We start from the raw sequence: 27,655 nt of genomic DNA on the forward strand, positions 1-27,655 counted from the left end.
TACCATACCAATGCATAAGTATGTGTTGTTTTGTAGACTTGCTAGCTTCATCTGTATTTAATTGAATGTTTCCATGTAGCATTTACAGCATTCTATGCTAGACAGCCATAATCCCACAATCACATCTGATGAACAATACATTAAGTTCAGTATTATAAATTGAAAAGAAATCGGAAAAGAACATAGGCAACGTGCATAGACTCTTAGAAATCTGTTCAGTTCATCTATAATTTAGATTACAGAATCAATTTGTAAATGTGGCATCAACTTTAGAGATATGATGCATTTCATATAATTAGTAATAATCAATACAAAGTCAACTGATCAATATCCAGTGCCTGCTAATGTCAAAGTTCATCTCTTTTGTTTGTCCTGTTATGTGAAATCTCAACTGTTCTTTCATTTTTCTTGGTATAGCTCTCTGTAAGTCCTGCATCATTACCGTGCTGCCTTAGGTAAGCTGTTCCTTTAAGACCTTGGTTCTGTAGATAACCCTGCTGGCAGAAGATGGGCAACTTTTGATGTGTTAAAGAAAAGACAAAACAGGAATCTGCAAAGCAAAATACCAAACAGTCAGTGATATGATCACGTACAAAAGATCACTTAGATCCATTATGTTTTTGTTTGCTGAAAACAGTATAATAGATGATAGAATTAAATTACTCATGTTATAATTTGATTTTAGATGACAGCCAAAAAAAAAAAAAAAAAAGAACAAAGTGGGAAATACAACCAAATAACAGGTAGAACAAAAAAATAAGTAAAACTAACATCTAAGATTTTACAAACATGAAGGATAGTTTTGTTCAGAAACAGCGAGTACCAAGGAACACCTACAGCTGAAGTGGTGGACAAGTTGGAAGATGAAAGGCATGTACAATGGGAGACCACGACAAATGAAGAACTCCATTTACAGAAGGTAAAGGCTAATTCTACTCAAACCTAAAAATACTCAGTTTTGGGCAGATGTCTCAAAAAAAATATTGATTGAAAAAATTACTTACTTTGTCCTTATATTTGTATTAACTGCAACCATCTACTACCTGCTACTATTTATTAGCCTATATTTCTTGTCTTTATTCTGCATTATTTTACTGTACTTAATCTCATTCTTATATCCCTCGCCTGCTTGGACTACTACTACACATCCCACATTTAATTTTTGTACTCATTCTTTAGAAAACTATATATATACTATTCTTTGCCTATTTGTTCGAAAATATTATATCAGATTGTAGTATGATAGGGTTAAAAGAATGTTTTACAGAAACACTGTTGGTAACTAATTAAGAAAACATAGAGCCCATTTCTTCAATACACTGTTCGTAAATAATTAAGCAAACAGAATACACCTCATCTCTACTCATGGTTAGGCAACCATGTAATGTTCTACTTTGTAATGCTTATATGACTAAACTAAATGAAAGACTAGCAGGACCAGTGTACGATGTGGGGCCCCACATCATTTGTACCTGATGACTGATTCTTTCCCAAAGCCAAGTATATAAACCTTTTTATTCTTTACTTGCCGAGGTCTAATTTTCTTATGTTCCTGGAATTTCTTCAAATCACAACAGTCCTGAATGGGACACAGCTTTAATTTAAATTCTTAATTACTGTATATACTGGACTCATTTATTACTGCCAAATTATTACCTGTCACTCAGTTACTGCTGCCATTTTTATACCTATATACTGTACCTTCATTTTGTTCACATCACCCATCTACCATTATTAATTATTCATCATTTCTATACCACTTTTGTACAATATCTATACTATCTTTGCTATATGTACTTTTCCTCATACCTTTACCAATTATAGTTTTATATTTACTATATTTGCATAGATTCACCCTTGTGTCCTTACCACGACCCTCCTTATTTGATTTCTGCTTCCAATCCTAATTCATATCTCCCTCTAGCTCTCCCATATCCCTACTTATCCCTTTCACACTCTCTACCATATTCCCTTCTCATCTGTCACCAATCCACTTAGCCATATGCACAGTTACAATCTCACCATACTGTCCAGAAACTGTATTATTTCTATTCTTTCATTAACACATCAGAATCCTAAACCATATAAGTGTAAATTTCAAGACTCACTCTAATACCTTTTATACCTCCTAGTACGTCATATCTAGAACAACTACCGCGACACTGCCCCCCCCCATCCACAATTTACGGACAATAATCCACAATCTATGGACAAGCAGCATTCCACAGCTACTGACAGATGAGTAAAACTTTATTCCCTCAATAAGTCAAGGGTAAAAGTCTACCACAAAAATAAAAGTTATAATTTAACATTTTTCATTCCATGCACCTAACTGATGGAACCACTAAAGGGTTTATTTGCATTTGATACTATAAATCACAATGGTTTTCAACTGCTGAATCCTGTGGCAGTACATGAGAGTGCAACTCTGATGCTTGCATTCAAAGTTTTTAAAACATTTTTTTACACCATTTGCGTTTATTATATTTATATATTTCTTATCTCCTTATTCTACTTCCTCAATGAGGGCGCATACATATTGCTTTTAGCCCCAGAATTACCAATTCTAGATCAGTATATGTTATATTCACCATTCCCTCTCCAAATTGGCCTCTTGCAGCATGCTGTATCTGGTGATGGTAGACATTTAGCTCAGAATGAAATACTTGTAACTGTGCCTTACACTGTCTAAATAATTTAATTTGGCCTTCATAGAGTGCAACAACTATTTTCTTTACCATCTCACAGTCCAAAATAAGGGTTCCAAATCTGATGTAGAATGCAGTAAGAAAGGTTGCCTCATATAGAAGCCGAGGGCGCCCATTGCAGCAACAAAATAAGGAAACTTTGTGCTCTCAGTTTAGCCTTCATAGAGGTCTCGATTATCTGAAAGGCAGTGGGACCTCTCATATGCAGAAGGCACATTATTCATATGATCCAGTTATAGCTGCTTCCAGAAAAGTAGGTGGATTATCATCTTTGGGATCACCTAACATCAAACCTTTACCAATTTAGGGACTAAATAATACATCTGTAAGTGTGATAGTGCCAGCCTCCCTCCAGTTGGAACTCTAAGACTGGATAAACTAACTCTTAATCTTGTGCTTGGGATCCATACAACAAATAATTATTTTCCAAAACCTGTGAGCAAGGATTCAAACGGAACACTGCCTAAAGTAGATAGACTTTGGATTAAAATAATTAAAAACAAGGGATAGGTTTTGTCACAGCAAGAGAGAGAGAAATGGAGGCTATATATGCCAGTGTTAGCGCTACTGTACAAGGAGGCATGGAGTCTAACACATTGCTGGTATTCACCAGGGATCCCTGCAAGGGAGTATGGACTTGGCTGCAAGAGATGCACAGGTTGCAGTTCTCCAAGACAGTCACCAGCGAGATAGCGTTGAACAGCGGGAAGTCAAACAGGCCAGGGTCGTAACCAGCAAGTCAAGAAGTACCGAATCAGGAGCCAAAACAGTAGTCAAGGAAGCCAAGTAATACCAGAGGAGCGATACAATGCCAGAATCAGAGTCCAAGCCAAGTCGAACAGGTATATAGATTACAGAAAGCAGGTACAGGTATGCTGGAGTTCAGGTGTGAGCCTAATGCTAAGGGTGCCAGAGGCTGGTTTATATGGAGGCAGGGAGCACCTGGTTGGAGCTGAGGAGAGGAAACAGCTCTTGATAGGTGAATTATGGAGGTCAGTGAAAGCACTGGCCGCCAATAAAACTGAAAAGCGTCCCCGCTGCTAGGCAATGGGGTTGCGACTGGGCATGCACACAGAAGTGGCTGAGGACAGGAAGGCTGCGTTCCGTTGCTAAGTTGAACTTCTCTTGCAGCTGAGAGAAGTTCGGCGGCCATTCCTGGGAACAATGGAACTACAGGGACGGTGCCTGATCGTATCCAGTCTCCTCTTGCTGCAGAGGAGGTTAAACTCTGCTTAAATCTGGATAGAAGGCGGACCCAGGACCTCTCTTCCGGGCCGTAACCCTTCTAATGGTCCAGATATTGCGTCCTCCTTCTTCAGATACGAGATCGTAGAGTACGCTTGGCCTCAAATTCCTCCCGAGAAATCGTCTGAATAGGAGCAGGACCAGATGGTTCCTTAAAGAATTTGTTGAGAACCAAAAGCTTTAGAAGGGAAACCTTTGTTTGGAATGTGTTTTGGATCTTGAGAGATGGAGGGCTTTGGTGCTTGTAAGATACAGCGATGATAACCTGGGAGATCCGATGAAGCATGGTGCAAGCTTCATAGAAGGAACCTGCCATTTTAAATTATAAGTGGCAAGCCATACCCTGTCATCCACATAAAAAACAGGAAAACATCTTTGCTGAAGGTCAGCAGAGTTCTTGTAACGTGTCAGGGCCTTGGCAAGGTTGGAGCAACCAACCGGTAGTGTCTTGACTGAAGGGCGAGTGAGTGCTACAATACTCGTGGATGATGAGTTTGGGTTCAAATGAAGAGATGGAATCAAAATCTGCACATCTTTTGCAGACTTGGTTGCAAGGGATGTGCAGGTCGCGGTTCTTCCAAACAGTCACCAGTGAGGTTGGGCGTGAACAGCAGGAAATCAGACAGGCCAAGTTCGTAACCAGCGAGACAAGAAGTACTGAATCAGGAGCCACAGGAGTAGTCAGGGAAACCGAGGTAATACAATGCCAAAATCAGGTTCCAAAGGGAGGTCCACGAACAAGCTGATTCAATCAGGTATAGAGGGAACAGGAAGCAGGTATTAGTATCCTGGAGTTCAGGTATGAGCCTAATACTCTGGCCCCCATTGCATCTAATTGAATCTCACCCTAAGTATTTACTAATATGTCAGCAGGAAGAGAGAACACTGGGCCTCTATAAGCGCTCCATGAATTTGGTCTAATATATACTTTTCTCCCATTTTTCATCTGTTACATATATTTTCTGTTCTCTTAATGAAAAATATACAGTTTATATGTAATTTTTGGGCACCCCTGGTCAAACCTACATGCAAAATTATTGTTGAGCTTATATACTGTAACTTCAGTCCCTTCTCCATTTCAATCTTTATAATCAATATGGTATGCAGATGGCAGTTAGAGTAAGCTGCACATTAGCTCAGCTCTTTGCCCAAGCTCCCACTTTTCTCTTATTTTCACAAAACATTGCATATTTCTGAAAACTGTTTACAAACATCATTGCAGCACTGAGGATCAACTACACACAAAAAACAAAGGCTGTTCTAAAATCTACTGAACTACCATCTCTGTTCAGCTGTGGGACCAACAGAGCTCAAATGTCATTGCTATTTCAACATATGTTCAGCTGCAAACTGAGCTGAATTGTGATTGTTGTTACCATCTGTTTGGCTGCTGTACCCAACAGTCAGCATCACGGACCATGTCGTGTCAGAGCAGCAGAACCTGCCTACTCTATTAATAGTAGTTGGTAGATGGTAAAGCATTCTGCACCTCCTTTATTGCCCTGCACAATTTGGATGAACTGTTCTTTCCAACTCTTTCATTACCTACCCTAGCTAATACATATTCATCCACATCTCTCAATCATGCACCTGCTCAATTTACACATTCTCTTTCTCCTATTCACTTTCATCAGACTCCTCTCCAAACTCCTCTTATCTCTCCAGCATCCTATTTGTACCCCCTATTATTATTTTCCCTTTACTACTTCCCTCCTTGCTAATCTGCACACATGAACTGTTTTGTTTCCTGCACCCAACACAGTCAACAGCTTGCATAAGCAGGAACAAACCTCACGCACACAAATCTCATTCATACCTTACTCCATCTCATGGTTGCTGATGATATCTCACCTAACCCTAGGCCCATACAATCCCCACTATCTGCTCATGCTCCTTGTTCCATCCCAAAACTTTTCATTCCCCTCACACTTACAATCCCGCCAAACTTCTCCCCATATCTCCACTACCCTCTCTTCCCTACTCCTGTGCACTATGGAACGCCAGATCTGTTTGTAACAAACTTGCATCCATTCATGATCTATTCATTTCTAAATCCCTAAACCTCCTTGCCATTACAGAAACTTGGCTTACCTGCTCTGACACTACATCCTCTGCAGCTCTCTACTATGGGGGAATCCCCCTCAGCCACACTCTCACACACGGAAACAGACAAGGTGATGGATTAGGAATTTTACTTTCTCCAAACTGCACCTTCCAAGTCATACCCTCTGAACCCTTCCTCTCAATCTCCTCCTTTAAAGTCCACACTTTCCTTCTATTTCATCCTCCCCATCCCAAATTCTTTTACAACTTTCCAGCCTGGCTCACTTATTTCCTTTGACCTGCCGTTTCTCAAACTAGGTGATTTCACCATTCCCATTGATAATCCCACTTTCTCTTATGTCATTAAACTTCTTCACTTATTTCCTCCTTTGATCTCTCCCAGTGGATCTCATCTCCCACCCACTGTGATGCACACTCCCTTGACCTTGTGTTCTCCCGATACACAGCGGCACCTAAGTGCTCTTACCCCAATCCACTTGTCATTTTCACTAAAACAACTACTTTCTCCTATGATTGCACTGTCCTGCCTTAATCTGACTACATCTTCCCTTACACTCATTTCATCCCTAGACAATGCAGCTCCAATATCACATACAGTCTCCGATATTCAAAACCCAATCATGGTGCACCAAGCAGACCCGCAACCTGCTAAAGTGCTCCCACACTGAGGAGTGTCACTGGAAGAAATTTTGTTCATATTCTAATCTCTTCCTCTATAATTTTCATCTTACAGCACTGTCATTTCAATTGGCAAACAAACATAATTCAAATTTCTAATATCCACCTAGTCTTCTAAATCACGTCACCTCTATGCCACCTTCAACTCACATCTCTGCCCACCAACACTTCCTTCCCTTTCCCCCTCTTCTCTTGGGGAAATAAATCAGTCTTTTTGCCTCTATGCTGACAACACACAAATCTATATCTCCTCCCCTGATCTCTCCCCACTATACTATCTTGTCTAACCACCTGTCTTTCTGCAATATCCACATGGAACTTATCATCTTACCTCCTCACAAAGTCACCAAATTTTCCTTACAGTCAATAACGCCACAATTTCCTCAGTCTCCCTTGGTGTCACAATTCCGCCCACCACTGCTTTATTCCTCACATCCAGACTCTGTCCCGTTACTGTTGACTCCACATTAGAAATATTTGCAGAATATGACCCAACATGTTACCAAAACTATTATCCATTCTCTCATCATCTCCCATCTTAACTACTTCAACCTCCTGCTATCTGGTTTTCCCCTCACCCATGTATCCCCACATCAATCCATCCTAAATACTGCTGCAAGACTGATCTTTCTCTCTCACTTCTTCTCCTCTCTGCTGCACCACTTTGAAAATCCCTACTTTGGCTCCCTGTATGCTTCAGAATCCAATTCAAATTACTCACCATTATCTACAAAGTTTTTAACAACACCACCCTCTTCATACATCTCAAATCTCAAACCAAAATACTCTTCCTCTCTCTCCCTTAGATCTATCGCTAACCTGCGTCTCATCTCGTCACTAGTAACCACCACTCACTCCCGCATACAAAACTTCTCCTGTGATGCTGCCTACTTATGGAATTCCCTACCATGCCCAATCAGGATTTCCCATAGCCCTCACATTTTTTGACACTATCTGAAAACCCAACTCTTTACAAGAGCTTACCTTATCCCTAATGATACTGCTGACATAAATGCACCCTCACAAGAATCCCAATCTCCACTCTCAGCCACCATCACTCCTTTACTAAAATAATTGGTTCCCCTTTCCCCAATCACCCTTTGCTTAAAAAAAAAATCTATTAAATCCCCTCCACTCTCTAATATCAGTATTTACATGTTGAAGGATTTATTCAAGTCAAACTAAATCCTCTATAAACTGTGGCAGCTAACATCCTTTCAAAGGAAATTACACCATTCTATCCCTTACTGATCAACCTTTAGAACCATTTGAAATAGCTTGGGCAAGAGACTTGGAAATGACCATGGATCAAGAAGGACGGTTCATCAAGCTGCACTTCAGCAAATCATCCATTAACATTGCTACAATTTTTTTTTAGAAAAGATAGTATTTGTTTCCCCCTAGGCTTCGAACTATTTAACCTACTTACTCTTAATATGTGTTGGAGACAATGCTATCCTACACATATCAAATTTCTGGCTATAATTTTATATAAGATTGAACATGTTTTATGCTCTGTTTTTAATACTATGATCTACAATATTCCTCACTGTTCCTAACTGGCAGGCCACATATGAAATATAAAGACTCCCAGTTTTCCCCCTACCTCTCCTTACTCCATCATTCCCCAACCCAGAATTTAAAACCTTTAAAATAAATAAATAACTTACAACAGGATTGTAAACTGCATTACCAGTACATACTAGTAATAACAGAAATGTTTTCTTTTTTAGATTTGACTCTTATAGGTGAATCTTCTGCCTCAGTCTTGTTGGTAGAGTTCCAATCTCACACTATTTGAGTAGCTTTTATGTATTTTGCAGCTCAAACCTATTTTAGAGAGACTTTTACAAATAATTATCTCTTTTGCAGGCATGGTCACTTATGACGAAACATTCCCACTGAAAGTAATACATATATGGAGAATTATGACATTGAATATCACCCACCTCATCAGTGTTATCATCCTTTCCTGTATATTTGAACAACATATGTACAATGTTTAAACACATTTATTGTGAATAAATGATCTTCTATCCTGTTTCCTACCTGCATAGAAAGCCCTAAGGTCTATTTGTAGACAGTTTTCAAGGAAACGGCGCAATGGCAGCATATGAGACATAGGGCTAGTCCAGTCTGTGAGAAAATCTTCCACCACGTGATGAATCTGGTCAGGACGTGGTAGAGGCCAATTTTCTGGGCGCAAGTCATTTTGCTGCTCTGTCATTTGAAAGAGATATTAAAGAAAGAAAAATATCAAAGAAGAGAACAGATATGCACAACATTAACTTCACAATAATTCCACTCTATGTGAAATGAACAAGGTGGAGCTGGACGGGATACCCCACACGTGGTATCTTTTTACATATTGGTAATCTTACACAAATCATTTAATTACTGGTCTTCAATTCGAAATGTAAACTGTTCAGTCTTACTACTTGACCTCTCTAGCCACTCCCTGATTTAGTATCTTATCATATATTCATACAGTCATACAATATATCACCTCTATTTTGTCAGGAAACTCTCCTAACTACCTTTACCAGTCACAAACTGCACTCTGCGCACTTGGAAGCTTACTGTAAGGGAACACACAAGATTCCATCCTAAACCTCATACTCACCTCTTTCGGGCTACAGAATTAGTTGGTCCCTTTCTAAACACAGACACACGCTTCTACACTTCTCCACAACTGCCACCAACTATATATAAGGCCCGTAGAAAACCTATGACTTAATTAACTAATTGCGCACACTCTGTGCTCTGGTAGCTAAACAGTTAACACTTCACACACTGGCATCTAAAGAGTTAACCCAGCCAAGCAATCTCTCTCTTCTAAACAGGCAGAGAATTTGTTTAGAGCATTTGTTTAGGATATCACTTACTAATTTTTAGATTTAATATACAAAAAGTACAATGCTTACAGGTTATAAAAACAATTAATAAACAATTGATATACATACACAAGCAAAACAGATTTCAAAATAAAGGGATTAAATTCAGAGAATACCTTACAGACAGTGGTATATTCTGCGCCAAGGGAAATTGGTGTAAGAGACTTACCTGACCCTCGCTCCTGTTCTCGATCACAGCCACTGCTCTGTTCTTCCAGGCAGCTGCGGTCATGTGACACAGAGGCGGGAAATTTCAATTCCTTTCTCCTATATCTTGCACGCTCTGACACACTGCCTGTGTCAGAGCAACAAGTTACAGCTTGACGTCTGGCTCTCCCTGTGTATCCTGTGCTGCATTCTGGTGTTCCTCAGTGTATGACCTCTGGCTTGTTAGAACACTGCTTCTGTACTACTCTACCGCCTGTGCACCTGTGTATCCGACCCAGCTATTCATACGGACTACTCTGCTGCCTAGGCTCCCGTGTATCGGACGCAGTTATTATTATTGACCATTCCGCTGAGTATCAGTGTATCCGAACCTGCGACTTTCCTGAATGTTGTATCTGTTCAGTGTATTTGACCTGGTGTTCCACTGAGACGTGGGATTATTCTGTATATGCTGATGTACCTCAGCTAAACAATCCTGCCGTGCTATACTACTATACTGCCTGTAGCAGTATAGTCTCCCGTGCGACGTAACAATTGGCTTGAAGATGGACAGCTTATCAATTATGATTGGTTTCCCAAAAGACTGACAATTTTTTGTAACTGGTCTCCGCTTTTTGGAGACACGTTCACACCTGTCCCCACCTCCAGGGGTTGTGGTCTGTGACACTGTTTACAATCACCATTTGCATGTTGCCAGATTTACTACCCAATTCTACTATATAACCTAACTTTCCTTTGGAGTGTCACGAAACCCAATTTTATTTTTGATAGATCCACTATTAATTTACCCATTTATTGATACCAAACAGGCCTAGGTCCAGCGTATTAGTTGATATTACCCTCATTTTCTCAACTTCTGTGTGTGACAGAATGCTTTATTTGACATGTGGGCTGCCCTGCATCATGCTGCTGATGAATATGTGGTTGATGGTCACACAGCTCATGTCTCTTCAGGTGAGATTTCTGCTGGGAATGGCTAACTAGAGTCTCTCAAGGTGTCAAAAAACTCTCCTATGTCAGGATCTAGCTCACCGCAGGGATCTTTGAAGCTGACTCAGGTGACATTGTTATTTTCTAACACAGGATAAACTTTCTGGCCTCACATTTTACACATGGAATTAGATCATTACCCTTGGAGAGCAGGGCTCTGCTTTGAAGTAAGTCATTTGCATTTGGCTTGCAGAGAAAAACAAATTATAAATGGCTTTGTTTGATACACAGTATTTACAATGCAATTATGTTTATGCCTTATTCCCCATAATTATTTTACATGTTAAATAATTCAAACTATAATGCCTCTATGTTTACTACAAATAGGAGTGATCAAATTTTAGAGTATAACATATAATGGGAATCTTCAGTCGGGTCATCTATTATGTGTATTGGATGCTTTTAATAACTTAATATTTAGTTAGTTAAAGTGAAGTTTATGAAGCTAAACAGAGTAACGTAATTTAGCGAGACAAACAGAAAACCAATGTAATGCGCCATAGCTGTTTGACAATTGATATACTAATTTACAGTGAATGCATATCCAAAGATGACTTATAATGTGAATCCACAGTCGTGCCATCTATTCTGTATGTAGCATTCTTCGAATAAAGATTACATTTATGTATTTTTTGTCAGACTAACGGGTATAAAATAATTTAGTGTGACCGAGAGAAAATCAATGCAATGTGACATAGCTGTTTGGCTACCAAAAAACTTGTCTCTAGTTTTCTTTTAATGGGGATCTTCATACCAGACTTATATTTATGTCTGTAGGACTCTTAATAACTTTATATTTATTTATAGTGTACCTTACATGAGTGTATATCAGCACATTTTAGTGTGAACCAGATAAAAATTGTATATGGGTATCTATGTGAAAGACATGTTCTTTTCAATTAACTTGCTTCATTTATGCTTGTACAATATAATAAATAGTTAAATTATAATAGTTATGTCAACATAACTAATAAATACCTCAAGGTTTGTAGAAAATGATGTCTTAAAGATCTATCAATAAGTCATGGAGGATTTTACAACAGAAGATCATAAAAAATGGCAAGAGATTATATTACTGTTTTCCTAAAATGTACATGTATTTTCAATATTTTACAGATATGTGAAGATATCATAAGCATGGATTATGGAAATCCAATTTGTGACACCATGTTGAAAAAAAACATTTTATTCAGTGTTTTGTGAAATACTATTTGTGTAAATGGTTTCTATTGTTCAATCATTCGTATTTTGTCTAGTTGTCTACATAGATAATCATTATCTACCAAACTCTGTGGCAGATCTATCTGTACTAAATTAGAGTAAATAATTTAGGAGACGACAATGTAGTGACAAGCTTATAGATACAAGACATACTTGCTCAGATATATTTGTTTTTTTAATTTAAATGTAATGTGTGATTATAGTCTTAGCAGTTTCACGTAATGACATATAATCCTTATTTGAAATTAGGGTCATCAATAAATACTTAGTGTACTCGAATACCTCTTAGTCTAATTCTACTACATTTTTGAAGAGATATGTATTGCCACATTATAATTTTAATTTTAGATGAATCGATATCTAGACATTATAGTAGCAAAGCTTGCAGTAATTGAATATGACAAGCATTTAGGAAGCTTTTCTATTGCTCTGTTAAACAGAATGTACTGACATTATATACATTTAGGTGATATGAACACAGGTTAATTTAAAATATAACATGAGATGTTAAAGCTAAATTGAAGTGGATTAATAGGGGCATTTCAGACAGAATGTTTGCATACACTCTTTGGTATTATACTTCTCTTGTGTTAAACTAATTAGCCCAAGGCTATTTTGATTATATTGATTTTATTCTTCTTTGACTGTGTACTCAATAGGTAGTGTTAGACTGGGTACACACTAAAGGACCGTTCGGACAGAAATCCCATTAGTGCGTACACTCTATGAATTATTGTTGTTCCAAAGCACATTGTATTGTTTCACATGACTTTTAAAACAAACTAAAAATCTTGTTCAATGGTGGAACAATGTTGTTCCAATTCTGCAGTGTGTATGCACTCACAACCGGCAGTGTCCAGAGATCTCTATGGAGCGTGAAGATTCACAATCTTTTCAATTGATGGTTATGACAGATGAAGGGCACAGATTTGAAGGTAAATTATGTAAAACGTGTTTAGTGCGTACACATGAATCGCTATGCCGATCGGGGCTTTTTTTTTTTTTTTTCAGTCGTTGGCAAAATAGTTAACAATATTACAGTGGGAGAAATTTTTTGTAGTTTGTACCCAGGCTTAGAGCGACAATACAGAATGCCTAGGCATTTGTGTGCTTCATTAAAAACCAGACAGAATTTTACTTCCATGCAAAAAAATAAATTAATTTGCACTCCTTGCATTGTAACATGGTTTGTCCCGGAGCAAATGTACTCCTGTTTTTAAATTGGCTTCTAAATCAGCAAAATGCCATCCATGTTACCTAAGATAATTTAAAAAAAAAATGGATTCCACAAAAGTTTGAATATAATTTTATTTATTTAAAGTATTACATACATTTACATAACATTAAATACAATGACAAATAAAGGTAATGTACATTAATAAACAGGAATACAATTAAAACTATGGGGAGGGTAATTTTAATAATTTTTTGCATTCAAATTTTTTTATAATGAAAGTAAGGGAAATTAAATAATGTAAAACGACATATGCCACCACACTTGTATTCTTCAGACGGTGATGTGATGGACCCGATTTGCTTAAATTTGATCTTCACTCATGTGAAGTATTCATAAGCGAGAGAAAACAGAACTACATTAGAAGATAAGCAACCAAATTCAATAGTTTAAATAAGATTGCTGTAAAAAAAACCTGGCTTGTCTGGCAATGAGACTGTACTTTCAATCCACAGGTTGTGAGAAAAAGAATGCTTTTGACCCTCAGAAGATGGCCTTTACAGCACTGCTGTGACACCCTGGCGGCGCTGAACATTGCCTTAAGACCCTGCAGTTGTGAAGAGAAGAATTAAAAAAGCCAAAAAAATAACATAATTCATTGGACACATCAAGGAAAACAATTGGGTTAGGAGATCCCTGTGGGTAGGGAGGCAGGTACCTGGCTTGTCTGACAATAAGGCCAGTCATAGCCAAAAGATTTGAAAATGACACAAGTATTGGTTTTCACAAACTTTGCTGCTTCAGTGTTTTTAGACCTTTTTGTCAGATGTTGCTATGGTATACTGAAGTAAAATTACAAGCATAAGTGTCAAAGGCTTTTATTGACAATTACATTAAGTTTATACAAAGAGTCAATATTTGCAGTGTTGACCCTTCTTTTTGAAGATCTCTGCAATTTACGCTGACATGCTGTCAGTCAACTTCTGGGCCACATACTGACTGATGGCTGCCCATTCTTGCCTAATCAATGCTTGGAGTTTGTCAGCATTTGTGGGTTTTTGTTTATCCACCTGCCTCCTAAGGATTGACCACAAGTTCTCAATGGGATTAAGGTTTGGGGAGTTTCCTGGCCATGGACCTAAAATTTCGATGTTTTGATCCTTAAGCCCTTTAGTTATCACTTTTGCCTTATGGCAAGATGCTCCATCATGCTGGAAAATACATTATTCGTCACTAAACTATTCTTGGATGGTTGGGAAAAGTTGCTTTTCGAGGATGTTTTGGTACCATTCTTTATTCATGGCTGTGTTCTAAGGTAAAATTGTGAGTGAGCCCATTCCCTTGGCTGAGAAGCAACTCCACACATGAATGGTCTCAGGATACTTCACTGTTGCCATGACACAGGACTGATGGTAGTGATCACCTTTTCTTCTCTGGACAAACTTTTTTGCAGATGCCCCAAATAATCTGAAAGAGGATTCATCTGAAAAAATAACTTTACCCTAGTCCTCAGCAGTCCAATCCCTGTACCTTTTGCAGAATATCAGTCTGTCCCTAATGTTTTTTCTGGAAAGAAGTGGCTTCTTTGCTGGCCTTCTTGACACCAGGCCATCCTCCAAAAGTCTTTGCCTCACTGTGCATGCAGATGCACTCACACCTGTCTGCCATCATTCATGAGCAAGCTTTGCACTAGTGGTGCCCGGCTCCGGCAGCTGGATCAACTTTAGGAGACGGTCCTGGCGCTTACTGGACGTTGTTGGGTGCCCTGAAGCCTTCTTCACAACTTTTGAACCTCTCTCCTTGAAGTTCTTGATCATCCGATAAATAGGTGATTTAGGTGTAATCTTACTAGCAGCAATATCCTTGCCTGTGAAGCTCTTTTGTGCAAAGCAATGATGACTGCACGTGTTTCCTTGCAGCTAACCATGGTTAACAGAGGATGAACAATTAATTCAAGCAACACCCTCCTTTTAAAGCTTCCAGTCTGTTATTCTAACTCAATCAGCATGACAGAGTGATGTCCAGCCTTGTCCTCATTAACACTCTCACCTGTGTTAACGAAAGAATCACTGATCTGATGTCAGCTGGTCCTTTTGTGGCAGGGCTGAAATGCAGTGGAATTGTTGTTTTTGCAATAAAGTTCATTGTCACGGCAAAGAAGGACTTTGAAATTAATTGCAATTCATCTGATCACTATTTATGACATTCTGAAGTATATGCAAATTGGCATCATAAAAACTGAGGCAGCAAACTTTGTGAAAAATAATATGTGTGTCATTCTCAAAACTTTTGGCCATGACTGTATTTGCACTTTAAAGGCATCCAGAAGACTTTATTCATTTTCTTTGAATACTTGGTCCAGGTAGCATCAAATTAATTACTTGGTGTCTAGTGTCTTGTGTTGATGCTGTGTTCTGTACAGGTATTGTTTTAGTAGCTTATAATGTGGATTGCGATCTTTCAACAGGAGCTTGTTGTGCTGGCATGGGAGAACTTTGGTCAACTTCTGTGGATTTTTATTGTCGTGTTATGTATTAAAATGAAGATTTTCCTTATTCTTTAAATAATTTAGTATCTTGTCTGGATAAAAAAAAGGAAGTTAACGGTTCTTCACATCCGTTGACTTCTAGCAATAATTCTGGAAGGTGGACAGACTTCTCAATTTGACTGGCTCTTAGTGTCTCTGAAAATAAAAACATATATTAAAAAGGTATATAAATAGTAGGAAACATTTTTTATTTAATATACCTGATTGTGGTAATTACCTTTAGATTTGGTGCTTGAGTTTTTCTTCTGAGTTTTCTGGGCTTCTTTGGTGGCTGAAAATTTATATAAAAAAAAGACATGTTACATGATACATATTAGAAAGCATGTTTTTAGGATTTAATAGATCATACTATAGATCAGGGATTCTCAACTCCAGTTCTATAAACAGGTTGTTTTCATGATTTCATTAATTATGCACAGGTGTATTAATCTACTAGGATAAGTCAGTCATTATCCTGCTGTTCACATGAACAGAGACCATTAAAATTTGAGCTGTTGTTGGTACTTGAGGACTGGAGTTTAAAACCCCTGCTATGGATCAGGATAATGTTTAGTGAGATGTCATGTGTTAGTTTAGTTTAGTTTAGAGGTTGAGACTTTTAAAATAATCTAGAGTGTATTGTAAAAACACATAACGAATTACAAATAATTTCAGGAGATTTGGCAGGTCCTTTCAAGGTTTTGACAGCCACGTATCTTAATCGGATATGTTGAGATGATGCCCCATCTTGCCATTCATTCAATTGGATCAGGTATTGTTTCAAATGGCTGGACAATCTGGCATTCTTGGCTAACTTCTCCTTGTTCCTGCAGTCCTGGAATCTCTTCTTGCAGGATTTCACAGTCCTAGTGGTGCCAATTACAGCTCTGACCGCTTCCGAAATGGATTTCCAGATCTTGTTCCTCGACTGGTGGCTTGTGTGAAGTTTCTCAAGTTAAGATCCTTAATGAATCAGTCCCTTAGTTATCATTGCATTGCTAGACAGATAACATTTAATAGAGATCTTTAAAGTAGCATTAATTAAATAAAGAGTGTAACAATTACAACCGACTATAATGGAGGGTGTTGACAAAGAAAAATCGGTACCTCGGCAACTAACACTTCTTTTTCTTCTTCAGTGAATCACGTCCCCCTATGTGCACTGCTGGTATCCTCTTCCGGATTGACATTTTCTTTACGTTCTCCATCTCCTCCTCCTCAGGCATGGCAGATGTTGCAACCGCTGCGACAAGTTCAGAGAGAAGACGGGTCTGATCCACTTCTTCATCACTAAGTTTTACCACGTAGATCTTCCTCTGGCTGCTCTTGTGGAGAAAAAAAAAACTCCTACGCTCCAATAAAGTATAGACTAAAAAACGCAAAATTGATTGCTTTGAAAAAAGCAGTTGTATTTGAATACCAATAGTCGGTTTCCCCAGCGCGGAAAGGGGAGGATAAAGGGAGACAAACAACATAAATAATCGAAAGGCAAAAACAGTATTAACCAGGTAGGCCAGCCGGCGCACCTGTATTTATTGTGGGTTGAATATCAGGTGTCAGTATATCAACAGACACTGAACCATCAGGTATAGACAAATGCGGATCCAAGGTATATAAACAAAAACCTGGGAAACCAAAGTCTCAGATCAACAATATAAATCTTCTGTTGCTAAAGCCAGCCGGCTAAGTATTTTAATACCAGCCTGTCACCATAATCAATTCATTTGGCAACCACCTCTCACAAACCAGAAATTTGTCAGTCAGCTCTCAGAAACCAGGACAGGAAAAGCCAGATACACGACAACAACCAGCAAGCTCAGTCAGTTTGGGGAAATGGCAGTTTGGTAAAGGGAGAAAAGGGCTTTTATTAGGGCTGACGTGAGGCGTGAAAAAGGAACAATATTATGCAAATCATATTACACTGTTGGGATGGTTTAAATACATACATATTTTTGTTATGGCATCATAGTGTTCTATCAGAGCTAATGGCAGACTGGAAAATAATCATAGCTACAATAAATTCACTATCAGGTATACATTGTTTCATTACTGGTAAAAGTTTAAATTCTTTACAGGTCATCCGAGTTAGAAATCTTTAATAGATGTACTAAGCTAAAGTCAATAAAGTTTTATTTGGTCATTAACTACTTCACTGTAACAAGAATAGGCAAGGTTGCAGGATTTTTAGAGGAGTTATATGGTCCTGCAAAGTTATTTTTTTTATGTTGAGATGTATAACAGTTGCATATATTAACTGCGTCGATTTATACAATAACAGGGTTAGAATGATTTTAATGATGTCAAATATATTGCCAGAACACCACAAGATCATTAACAAAATACAGAAAATATGCTTAACAATGAGCAGACATGATTTTATGCACATGTGCTCTAATGAATTGTAGTTTGCGAAATATTTTTTAACATTTTTCTATAAGTTAAAAAACTTTGAATTCTTTACAGGTCGTTCGAGTTCTAAAACTTTAATAGATTTAGTAAACTAAAGTCCATAAAGTAGTCTTTGGTTGTCAGTTATTTTACAGTAATAAGAATAGGCATGGTCGTGGGATTTTAAGAGGAGTGAAAATTCCTTTTTTCCCCGGTTGTGTCATATAGCAATTGCATAGATTTAGTGCATCCATTTCTATAAAAACAGACTGATTTAGGTCTAATGATAAACCATAGAACTATATCTTGTACATTTTCTTGTATGATGATAATATAATCATATAATGTCAACATTTTAAACTTGTCGGACTTCTCATGTGGTATTATTTCATAGGTTGATATTATGCATGTGTCAACCATTAGGTATGTCGACATTATGACAGTGTCAACATTTTTTTTATTTTCGACATTATAAACATGTCAGTCAACATTATGGTGTACAATTTCATTGTCGACATTCCGACTATCTCCCTCCAGTTAAGTGATGGACCAAGTATGTTTTATCGCTTCCAGATTAGTAGGTAGAACTTTTTTTCAATGGCAGGCAATTAAATATCTGGCAGTGCAAGAGATATGCATTATGGGGTCATTAAGGAGAGTAAAGCAGAAAAAAGGAATAACTTTGCAATGAGGCAAAACCATGTTGCATTGGAGGGGAGGTAAATTTAAAATGTGGGGACAGATTTATAGTTGGGGTCCTAGATCAACTTTATATTTCAGTGTAAAAATAAAGCTATTAAATATTTATGTACTAGATGAAAAAATAGCCAGTATTTAAAATAATAAACTAATTTGTACCCCTTGCATTTTAACATGGTTTGTCCCGAAGAACTTTTCCTTCTTTTTTTGCCTTACTTACCTTAATGACTCAGGCCCTATGAGTTTATCTTTATGCTTGTTAACGTTTTTTACTGGTGCACATAGGAACAGTTTTGGGAGAATCAAGTACGGAAACATTTGAGATTAAAGTTTGTAAGGCTGCGATAGCTTTTGGCCCAGAACAAAACTGCCCTTTTCAGACATGGTTTTTGGTTGTTCCAGATAAACTACTACTAGCCTGGAGATTAATAACAGTCCAATTCAGGACCCGGACTGGTAAGGTCTGGTATTCAAAATTGCTTGCCATTTTACCCAATGGCACTTATCACAATTGTTCAGCCAACTTTAATTTATGCTCCAGAACTGAAAAAACACCACCAGGCTGCATCTTAAAGAGGACTTAAAAAACGCCTTTAAATCCACTTAAGCATCTTATACCTTCCAATTGCATAGGTTCTGGGTAAACTACTGCTGCTCCTTCTCGAGTACTGAACTTGAAACACCTAAGGGCTTGCTTAGTCCCTCTACAAAAATAACACTTGAGGAGAAACCAAGAGTAAGCAAAGGAACAATGCCCTTCTTTATAAAGCCAGCATGCTCCAAACCCTACAGTGTCAACTCACTGGTCCCTGTGGATGGGCCAGAGTAGTAGAAAATGCAGGAGGTAAACAGTGCTGGCATAAAATATGACTAATTTTGATTCAACCTAAAAGGGTGCAGCCAAACATCAGTGGCCATAGATTTTATAAGCGCCTCAAATTAAGTTTAAACAAACCAGTTTATCTTCTTTAATTAATTTACTAATTTACATGAATTAAAACATGAGTGAAAGCTGCTTACATGTTTTAGAAAGCACCAGCCCTTAATTGTTGCTAAATTAACATAAATCACATGACTCTTGCATAGGTATCTCCCAAATACAGTCATTCACAAAGTTAGTGAACAATTAGAGCACATATGTAACAATAACCCACCTCCCATATAATAATACAAACCAAATTGCACTGATAATACTGTCATGAAGTAGCATAGCATCAGAATTTAGACTTGGTCATATAGGTTAATGTCATAGTTTAAATGAAATATCCAACCTCCAAATGCAATAACACAATCTTATAAATGAATGTGAATATTTTTAATGGTTACATCTGAACTCCATTGCTATCATACTTATGTTTTAGAGAGGTACATTAGTTGAAAAAGCTAAATTCTTCTTTTAACAGTTGACATAGCTTTCTTTTTTTTAACTTAAGTTGATGTATGAAGCTGCAGTCATGCACCCAAACGGAGGCTATACTTCCAATACTGATTTTACATTTGTTTTTAAATAAGCAAACAGCTTATAACATTAGTCTTGCTTCTCCTAACCAACAATGCAGTGTAACACACAAGAAGCCTACAGCCAATTTCCAAAGGTCTGAGAAATTTAGGGCATCTTCTACTCTCCAAAAACTAAAAATTACAGTGCTGGAACCAGATACACTAAGGGGCATATTTACTAAACTGCGGTTTTGAGAAAGTGGAGGTGTTGCCTATAGCAATCAATCAGATTCTAATTATCATTTTAGTACATTCTACAAAATGACAGCTAGAATCTAATTGGTTGCAATAGGCAAACCAGCAGTTTAGTAAGTATAACCCTAATACTCTTTAAATACACATAATGACCAAATATTTATAGAACTAACACTACTTATTAATATAATTATAAAAACCATCACCTATGATAAACAATTGCCAATTTGGAGCAAAAGATATCTTAATTTCTTAAAGGTCCAAATCCTCAGATTTCATGCTACAATTGGTTGGGTATAAATTCACTACTTATCTCCTAAAACATGGTCTGAGAAACTACTCAGTCTCTTAGGCTAGAATGTTATCTACAGCGACTTTACCTTCGACCCAAGGTTCGATTGCTCGGACGATTACTGCATACACACTATTCAAGTTTTAGACAATTAACGAAAAACCGACCGTCCAGGCAGCGACTTTTCATAGCTATATTGCCGTGAGGAAAGATTCAAGTTTTGTAGACACTAAAACGACATATGAGGTCCATGTAACAATATCCCCAAGAAATTTAAATAAAGGGCAGAGCATGTTCAATCGTAACCACCCCAAACCTTATAAAAAAGTAAGGCAACGCGTTTTCTTTATACATTCGTTAGCACGTGTACAGTGTACGTTTGCTGAAACCGAACATCAAGAAATTTTTTCTTACGAATATGGATACTGTAAAGAATAACAAGCAACTGCTCTTTTTCTGCTCGCTGTAGTAAGAAGAAGACTGCAAATACAGACCCAAAGGCAGAGAAGGAGAAAGAATAGATCTTGTTGGACCAAAGAGTGGTTCAAGAGGAGAGACTCAATCTTTCATATGCCCCTGCTACAGGAGATACGGGACAACAACCACGATAACTTCAGGAATTTCCAGTGAATGAATGAACCCACATTCCAGGAACTGTTCCTACTAGTCACCATCATCCAGAAGGAGGACACCCATTTAAGGAGACCCATATCTGCAGAGCAGAGACTGGTTGCTACCCTAAGATTTTTGGAAGGACATTGGCTGATCTGAAAGATAGCACAGCCATTTCACCGCAAGCTTTGGGTTTGATAATACCTGAGACCTGTGATGCTATCATTGAATCTCTCCATGAACACTATATGAAGGTTGGAAAACAAATAGTCTTCTTTAGATACAAAAGGTATAATTTTTATTAACATACATACTATTTACAATATACATTGAATAAATAAGGTGCAATCCAATAAAAACAGTCAAATAAAGTCTATAGTTGTTCATATTGCAACACTCTGCTATTATCCATTAGTGATGAACTTCCACTTAATTGTTGCATGTTTAAGCTGGGTATAAGGGTAGAAGTCATGTATGGTTTTGGCATTAAATATTGTCCTCCCATACTATATCTGTGTATGCCGAAATGTGTACAATTGTGTGTCTGTGGCTTGCTGACGTTAGAATTGTATCCGGGTATAAATCTTCCTTGGCAGCCCTACACATGAGGTCGAACGCCAAACGCTCCATTTCCACTTGCATCGTTCTACTAGCACTTTTCATTTTGATTGCTAGCGTTGCTCCAAGTAGGTCAAAAGTGTGGTGTGCAGGCTTTTTGGCCATCAAACTGTTTGAGCATTGCCCCATCTTTGTAGTTAGCGCATTACTTTGATCAACTTCACTGAGCGTTTTTTTCTTCCTCTTCTGTTGTGTTTGTGGTGAAATTGCAACCTCAAGTACATCCTGGTGGTCAACTGGTACCTGGCTTTCCTGTACAGTAGTTGTACTTGTCTCTTCTTGGTCAGCAAATTCCAACATGAGTTCTTGTGACAGGACAGCAGGCTGAGTAATGAAAAAATAATAAAAATAATAAAAAAAAGAAAAAGAAAAAAAAAAGAAGAGCATGATATAAAATGCATGTAATTAAACTATTTTACACCTCTTTATGTTTCAGTTTCCTGCAGAAACAATGAGAAGTTATTCTGGAAGAATTTGAGAGGTAAAGGAATGTTCTAAACTGTGGCGGTGCCATTGATGGGAAACATGTCCGAATTATGCTGCCATCCAAAAGTGGGCCTTATTATTATAATTACAAAGGATTTTTCAGCAACACTCCAATGGCCATAGTGGATGCGAACTATGAACTCTTATTTGTGGACATTGGTAAAAATGGGAAAGTGTCTGATTGCAGTGCATTGGATCACTCTCTTTTATGCAAAACTAAAAAACTATGAACATAATATTCCACAAAATACAGACTAAATTTTGTGTTTGCGGCTGATGAAGCAATTGCGCTGCACAACAATGTATTGACACCTTACCTGCAACGCAAACTGTCTACAGAAAGGTGGATATTTAATTATAGACTATCACGAGCTAGGCGTGTTGTTGAAAATGCGTTTGGAATTCTCAGTAACAGATTCAGTTTTTCATTCTGCTATTAATCTACGTTTGGACAAGATATACAAAGTTGTGATGGCCTGTTGTGTTCTGCATAACTTTCTAAGACGTAAAACCCTCCTGTGTAAACAGTTCACATCCGTATGAGGACAACAATGTAGAGGAAACGGATGTAGTTAGCTTGACACCTCTCGAGTCAGGCCACCGTAGAAATGCAAGTCCCCCTGTAAAATTAAATAGGGAGGCATACCTTCCATATTTTAACGGGGCCATGGCAGAATGAGTTTCTGTAACAATTGTTCATAAGCATGTTATGTGTGCAACCTTTATTGTCATGTATTTCTGATTTAATAAATCTGTTACACAGCAACAGCAAAATATACTTTACTTACAGTTCCACTAAGAGGTATGTCATCTGCTTGCACCACATCAGTGGGACAACTACTGTCCGTATCCAGGCTGCAGGTGGACTGCCATGTAATTTAATTTTCATGGATGAAGTGCAGAAGGTCAAAGTACCACAGCTTTGGCACATAAACATTCTGTGCATCTGCCCCAGATTTTTTTTGAGATCTCAACCATATTTAGATCTTTCTTGTATACAGTCCAAAGGTTCTGTATTTTGCCCTTTGCCCATTCCAAATTTTCTCCAGGGTAATGTGGCGGGCATGCTTTCACGAGTTCTTACATAGCCACATTACGTAACATTTGGTTACAATGTTCCTTTGACTTTATCTTCCACAAACAGGGGTGCCTCCTAGAAGTCTCAATAGAATCCTTCATGAGCTCCACATTGCGGTCATATGACATATTCAGGTTCTCTTTAAAAATAAAGAGTGATGTCAATCTTTTGCCCACTGATATCAGAAAAACTGTACAATACATTGTAATATATTTACCAAATATTTTCACTACTATTTTAGACAATGTGTGTATCATAAATAATACTAATAAGTATAATAAAAGTAATTTGCATATTCACATATTAACATTCACAAAATATATATTTATGCAGTTGTTACGTTAAGCACTATGGTACAATAAAACATTCATAATCCTTCCATAAACAACTTACCTTGTATGGCAATGGATGTAAGTTGTAAAACACTTGTAGTATCCGTTTGTATTTCTTGGACCACTATGGGTTAAATATATTGATATATTCGCCAAACACAAGGTTATTATACACAAATAGTCTTCACCCACAATGCTCCATTCTGTGCAGGTACCACCACTGATTAGTCCACAACTGAAACGTCCATGTCTAAATGTGTATAAAATTGCCTAGGGACGTTAGAAGATGGCTGATAAGGAGCATGTGTAGTGGGGGTGTGAGAAGAGGAGAAAAAATTGTAGAAATAGTGGTGGGGGATGGAAAGGACAAAGAAATACAATTAACGGGCGTGAAAAGAGCAAAGATAGGTGGGGTTGATGGTAAAAGTACTGGACCAGTACGACTAAGACTGCCAAAAGAGAAAATACTTAAGAGTTAATACAGAAAGGAACTAATAATGCAGAAATTGCTAGAACAAATTAAGGAGAAACTTGGAAAGAAAATAAATAAATTTCAAGTGCAGAAGCATAGGTCAGACCTAAAAAATAAAGAACAACGGAGACTGATGCGAATCCGTAGAAACATTCCAAAAAGTGAGTTTGACATGTTGTACAACAGTTTAAAGGACTTGTTAGTGAATTTGTAGATGAACGACAGACAATAGTATATTGAAAATGTTGTATTTCCAGAAAGAAGAATGCACGCTGACATGTGCTGCGTAGGTACCGAAAATTTTAAAGCGGAGCACGTACTTGTTAAAGCAGAAAAAATAGATACTGAATTAGAAGAAAAAAAAGATGTACTAAAGGAAGGTATTTGAAGTCACATGTGGAAACTGTAAAATGTTTTGGGGAGAAATGTATATATAATGCTATAATTACCAAAATGGCGCCTGTTTTACAGAACCTATGTAGGTAAAAGGCACCTTTCCAGAGGTGCAACAAGAGGGACCACAAAATAAACTTATTACGAGCAGTGTAGAAAGTGATCAAATTGGGACTTTACTTGGTGTTGGAAAAGAACTTCACTTTATTAAAAGTTATAGAAGTTAAATGCTAAAACTTTTTTCCCCGTTTCTTGTAGATACCATTGTCATATCGGACGAAAGCCCTGAGGGAGAAAACAATGTTGGTAGTCCTTTGCAGGGTGTGGTAGAGAAGATGCTTGACGAATATTTTAAAGAATTAAGGGCAAACATCAGTGATGTAAAAAAATAAAAATATATATATAAAAAAAACTAAAAAAAACCCTTAAATGGAGATGTTTCAGTTTTTTTCAGAAAGATATGCCATAAAGCACTAGCCACGTTCGCCATTAAAAAGTCCAATGTTATATTGCCAATATAAATATGTTTAAACTTTTTATTTTTCAACTGTTCATTTTTTCTACAGAATTCAACAATAAATCTGTTGGGTATACAATATGTGGTTTATTCTGTGTATTTTACAAATCTATGCATTAACAAGTAAATAATGGTTTGATCATATAAAACGTTGAATGCATATGTAAAGGGGTTACAGAACACAGGTGCATTACCATGTACACAGGTGTACTAATATGCAAGCAGACATATATAAAATACACGTGAACAAAAGAGAAAAAGTAATGATCTTATGGGGCACTCGAATGGACCAGAAAGTATCTGAAAATTACTGTTAAATAAATCTTTATTGAATCAACTTATCATAAAATTTCTAATAGCGAAATATTAAAAGGTGTATATAGAATGCAATTGAGAAAAGAATAAACTGGTAAAATAGACAATATTGTGATGTAACATCTTATTGTATAATCTATTATGGTAATTCCTTCATGAATAGATTCCAAATAATATTTATGAGCTGAGAGGATGGTAAATGCTGATTGCTTAAAATATACAAGCAGCATATGACTCATACAATTCCACTCTTGTTAACAGATGTGTGATAAATCAAGGTAATCATATGTAGGTGTGAAAACCTTTATACAACAGTGGTGTATTGTCCTCAAATAACCCCATTCATCGGGATAGATTTAACCAATAATGAGTATTCAGTACAGTAATTTAGGGGGAACACTGCTGGCTTGTTTACATATATACAAGCAGCATGAGAATCAATAGACAGACACAAGATTAGTCCGTCCACCTAATCTGCATATGTTGATTCCCAGGTGAATTCTGGGTGAAATACAATAGCACTGTTCTGATCTATTAAAACCCCAAATAGAAGCGCGTGACTAAATCTAGGTCACTAGTTAATCAACTATACTGAGTACTCGATTCTAATGTGTACATTTCTTATGTTCTAATAACTCCCATGGGTATATCTTATCTCTAACTTAACCCTCTATACTCATTTGCATATGTTCAGTCCCCCTATTGTGAGCATGATAACTTTCAATGGACTCTGCAAATTATGAGCTCTCACTAGTTTCTCTGCATAATAGGTGGAAAGCTGTGAGGTTCTAACGGAGGTAATGTAATAGACTGAGGTTTAAGGTCTGAAAACTAGCTAAATGAATAGGAAGCTCATATTATTTAAAGAATTGAATTATAGGAGCACGGGCAGTGAACGCGGCGTCCGTCGATGCGCGTTTCGCTAGTAGCTTTTTCAAGGCAAGTTGAGCTTGGTTTTATTTTTTCCACACACACACAGGCAGACTAACACACGCCACTAGAAATTTATATTATAGATTGTTGAGAAAATATGTCTGCTAATTATATCTTACAGAATCTCTTGGTGTAAGATGATGATGTTAACTCGTGTAATGGGAACAAAATCTATCTGTTCTGACTGTGTCAGATTTTGAGGCTAATATGTACTGCATTGCATATTTGAATGAACACTTTCTCGTTTTTATAGTGGGCATGCAGGTTATTTTAATTTGATACTTGTTTATGTTGGCAATTAATCTAATAGGTCTACTATGTATATTTATAGGAAGGAAATGTTTTAACTATTTGTTCTTAATTGTATTAAATTATGGCAATTGAATAATGAAAATGTACTACTATAAAGCGGTATATTGTGTGTAAGCTGCTTCGTGCGACATCTATTCTAGTTTTGAAGTATCCATTTTTGATTATGGCACAATTTTATGCAGCTATTGTTTAGATATGTTTGTCTTATATTGACTGCTCTTGAATATAGGTAATAGGTAATTCTATAGGGCTTATTGTTAGTGGCTCTTTTCTTTATAAACTGTAACATCTTTTAGTATTACCGAGAAAATATGTCCGCTAACTATGTGGTATTCACGGATCTGGATTCAGACAAGTCTTTCTTTTTTCTTTACATTTACTCTGTAATGATATTTATTTTGTATCTGTGTAGTAGCAAGAAAATATGTGTTTGTTTGATGAATTGGATGTTAATATGTTATATGCATATCTGGGTTGTTTTGTGTGTAATGATTTTTAACCTGTGAACTATAAAAGGATCATTGATTCCAACACCTGCACCACCTTGAAAAAGACTATCGAGAGTTGAAACGCGTTGATGTAGCAGGCACACCTGTGGAGTTTTACTCTAGGAGACATCCCATCAAGACGGCAACAATCCGGATGTGTTAGCCTCTTGTGTGGACGCCTATTACCATTTTATATCTGGTACGAGTTTACTCCCACAGTTTGTGGATGTATTTCTATTTTTATTAGCAAGATTTTCTATAATAAATGCGAGTTTATATCCTTTTACTCACGAGTCATTTTATTTTACCTATACGGAATTACACTATGTTTTTTCTTCTTTCTCTGTCCCATATAC

General features: G+C 37.3%; 1 protein-coding gene across 4 annotated transcripts in view; it reads right to left on the minus strand.

Moving 5' to 3' along the window:
• Positions 1-210: 210 nt before the first annotated feature.
• Positions 211-27,655, minus strand: part of FOXRED2 (FAD dependent oxidoreductase domain containing 2) — a 67,998-nt gene continuing 40,553 nt past the window's right edge. For 2 of the 4 annotated variants that reach the window (XM_075182719.1, XM_075182718.1), the window contains 2 exons: positions 8,745-8,915; positions 211-550 (listed from right to left, as the gene is read on the minus strand). In XM_075182719.1, coding sequence (XP_075038820.1) covers positions 348-550; positions 8,745-8,915 — 374 coding nt within the window. In that variant the 3' untranslated portion in view covers positions 211-347. Of the gene's footprint in view, positions 551-8,744; positions 8,916-21,640; positions 22,298-23,247; positions 23,677-23,930; positions 23,994-27,655 lie in introns of those variants that run through there. The other 2 variants (XR_012678517.1, XR_012678518.1) reach the window with 2 other exon arrangements.

Source organism: Mixophyes fleayi, chromosome 8 (genome assembly GCF_038048845.1).
Source record: "Mixophyes fleayi isolate aMixFle1 chromosome 8, aMixFle1.hap1, whole genome shotgun sequence".
In the NCBI taxonomy this organism is placed as follows: domain Eukaryota; kingdom Metazoa; phylum Chordata; class Amphibia; order Anura; family Limnodynastidae; genus Mixophyes; species Mixophyes fleayi.